This window comes from Orycteropus afer, unplaced genomic scaffold (genome assembly GCF_000298275.1).
Source record: "Orycteropus afer afer isolate SDZICR_OR568_19922 unplaced genomic scaffold, OryAfe1.0 scaffold00365, whole genome shotgun sequence".
In the NCBI taxonomy this organism is placed as follows: domain Eukaryota; kingdom Metazoa; phylum Chordata; class Mammalia; order Tubulidentata; family Orycteropodidae; genus Orycteropus; species Orycteropus afer.
In genome coordinates, this window is record NW_006921952.1 from 1,910,531 (window position 1) to 1,912,826 (window position 2,296).

Consider the following 2,296-nt stretch of genomic DNA (forward strand, 5'->3'; position numbering starts at 1 on the left):
GTGTATAAAATGTCCCTTTACTTGGGCAGACATTTCAAAGTCACTTTTAAAAACCATTAATACAAAAATTATAAAACGCTCATTGTTGAAAAATATGGGGGAGAAAACAAACCAACAAACTTTGATCCTAATCCCATCACAAAAAGACAACGGTATTTTGTACATGCCTTTGCAGGGTTTTTGTTCTATGCATACACATCTGGTAAACATTTTGAAATATAGCATTGTACTAATCAGAGATCTTGACTGCAAAATACAGACACTGACTCTCGCTTTGAACATAAAAAAAGGAGTTTGTTGGAAGTCTCTCAAGTGGTTCATAAAACGAATGGAAAACTAGAGAAATGGGCTTAAACCTGGGCAGGAACCACACAGTAAGCTAGGAGCCAAGACCAAGACCTCAGCTGAGTTTTCCATGATAGAAGACACTGGTGGGACATCATTACTTGCACTGCCAAATGGATACCTGGGCCATTCCTGTGGATTCTTGATTCTTCTACCACTGGAGACTCAAATAATCTCTCTCTCACTGTCCCTTCATCTTTGTGTTACTCCCTCAAGATTTGAAGTTCCAGAGAGATGCTTCCAACTATGCGAGCCTTGGCTATGTGGCTATTCTATGTGGAGGGGCAGGGCCCGCCCCGTCGTACTCCACCGTGGGACGGGGCCAGGGCCCGCCCCGTCGTACTCCACTGTGGGAGGCGAGGCCTTCCTTCCCGGTGTTGGGAGGCATCTGAAATCGGAGGAGTCCTGGGTGCCATGCCTTAACTAACCAGCAGAAAGTAGCCTATTCCATCCAACAAAACTCAACTCACCTCTTCTCGGAATATGATCCAAAGGGAGTTACAACGTAATCATCATAAAACTCAAAACCTTTCTGTGGTTCTCCTAACTGTGTAAAATAACGTAGATCACTGATGATAGGTTCTGGTACTGGAACTGGGCCTCTGAAATCAGAAGAAAAAAAAAGACACAAAGGACTTTATGATGATACCAGGTATACACACGTCACACCTAAACACTGACCGTTCTATACCATGTAAAAGCAAATGCCAATGAACTCTATGTGGAAAAATGTAAGGTAGCCATTCCTACTTCAGAATTTGTCTTAGACTGGCTTTATTACATTTTAATTTGTAGATTAAGGAGGTTTATATTCCCTATCCATCAAACCATTAACATAGGTACCTTCTCTTCCTGGTGGTTAGTACATAGTCTATTGTAAACCTCTCATCTATTTATTATGTAAGATCCACCAATATATCAACTGCTATAAAAATAGAAATAGATGTTTCCAATTTTGTTTATCATCTAATACTTTGAAAAGTTACCCCAATAAAATATTTCTAAAAATTCTAACATCATACTGGCAACTAAACTCAAAAATAACATATTCCTTCGTCCTCTATTTACATGTACGTGTAAACTTGCCTGTTTCCTTGCATGACCAGAAAGAGCCGTTTAGCATTGTGAGGCGATCAATCCTGCCCCTCTTCACCCAGACTCGGCACATGGAGGGCCTGATGCAAAGCAGCCCAGCTGCAAACGGACAGGAGCCAGTTCAAAGCAGCTGCCCTGTGGTAGTCCTTTTAGAGCCTGTGTTTGGCACTGCTTGGCTTCTCTGTCCACAATGCTTTCATAGTCATGGAAATTCCACTGGTCCCTGGTCATACAGAGCACCAGCTTCAGTTGCTCTGGGGACACTGCTGAGCTCCTGGCAACCCCCCCCCACCCCCAGGTTCCTGTCGGACTCTGTACACACTACACAGTCTGTCTTTGGAATCAGACTATTGAAAGGTAGCCTACAAATGTGGGGAAAATTAGTCTGACTTATATGGTAGCAAACAGACAAAATCTTAGTCTTATCTGCCCTGACTGTTGCTAGTCGCTGCTGAGTCTATTCTGACTAATGGCAGCGCCACGTGTGCAGGGAGAACTGAGGTCGATCAGGTTTTCTGGGCTGGAACCTTTCGGAAGCAGATCGCCAGGCCTGTCGCCCATGGCACCTCTGGGTGGGCTTGGATAATCAACCTTTCGGCTCATGGCTGAGTGATAAGCTGTGCTACCTAGGGACTCCCTATGTTGAGTAAAGGTTCTCAATTAATAGCTTGAAATTAGGGACAATAACAATAACTGAAGCTGAAAAAATATGCTAATGACTTTAGATTCTGCTTTATTGAATCACTGTTTTCTTAACTTTACTAACAAACTTTGAAACAAAAAAAGCTGGCCGGTGCTTTGGTAACTTTTTCAAAACAAGGATTCTTCATTCTATAGTCACACTTTCTAAAGGTCA

At 42.7% G+C, this 2,296-nt stretch overlaps 1 protein-coding gene across 1 annotated transcript in view; it reads right to left on the minus strand.

Moving 5' to 3' along the window:
- LRGUK (leucine rich repeats and guanylate kinase domain containing) overlaps positions 1 to 2,296 on the minus strand; it is a 137,554-nt gene that overhangs the window by 7,801 nt on the left and 127,457 nt on the right. The window contains exon 18 of the mRNA XM_042782543.1: positions 816 to 947. Within this exon, the coding sequence (XP_042638477.1) occupies positions 816 to 947 (132 nt within the window). The remainder of the gene's footprint in view (positions 1 to 815; positions 948 to 2,296) is intronic.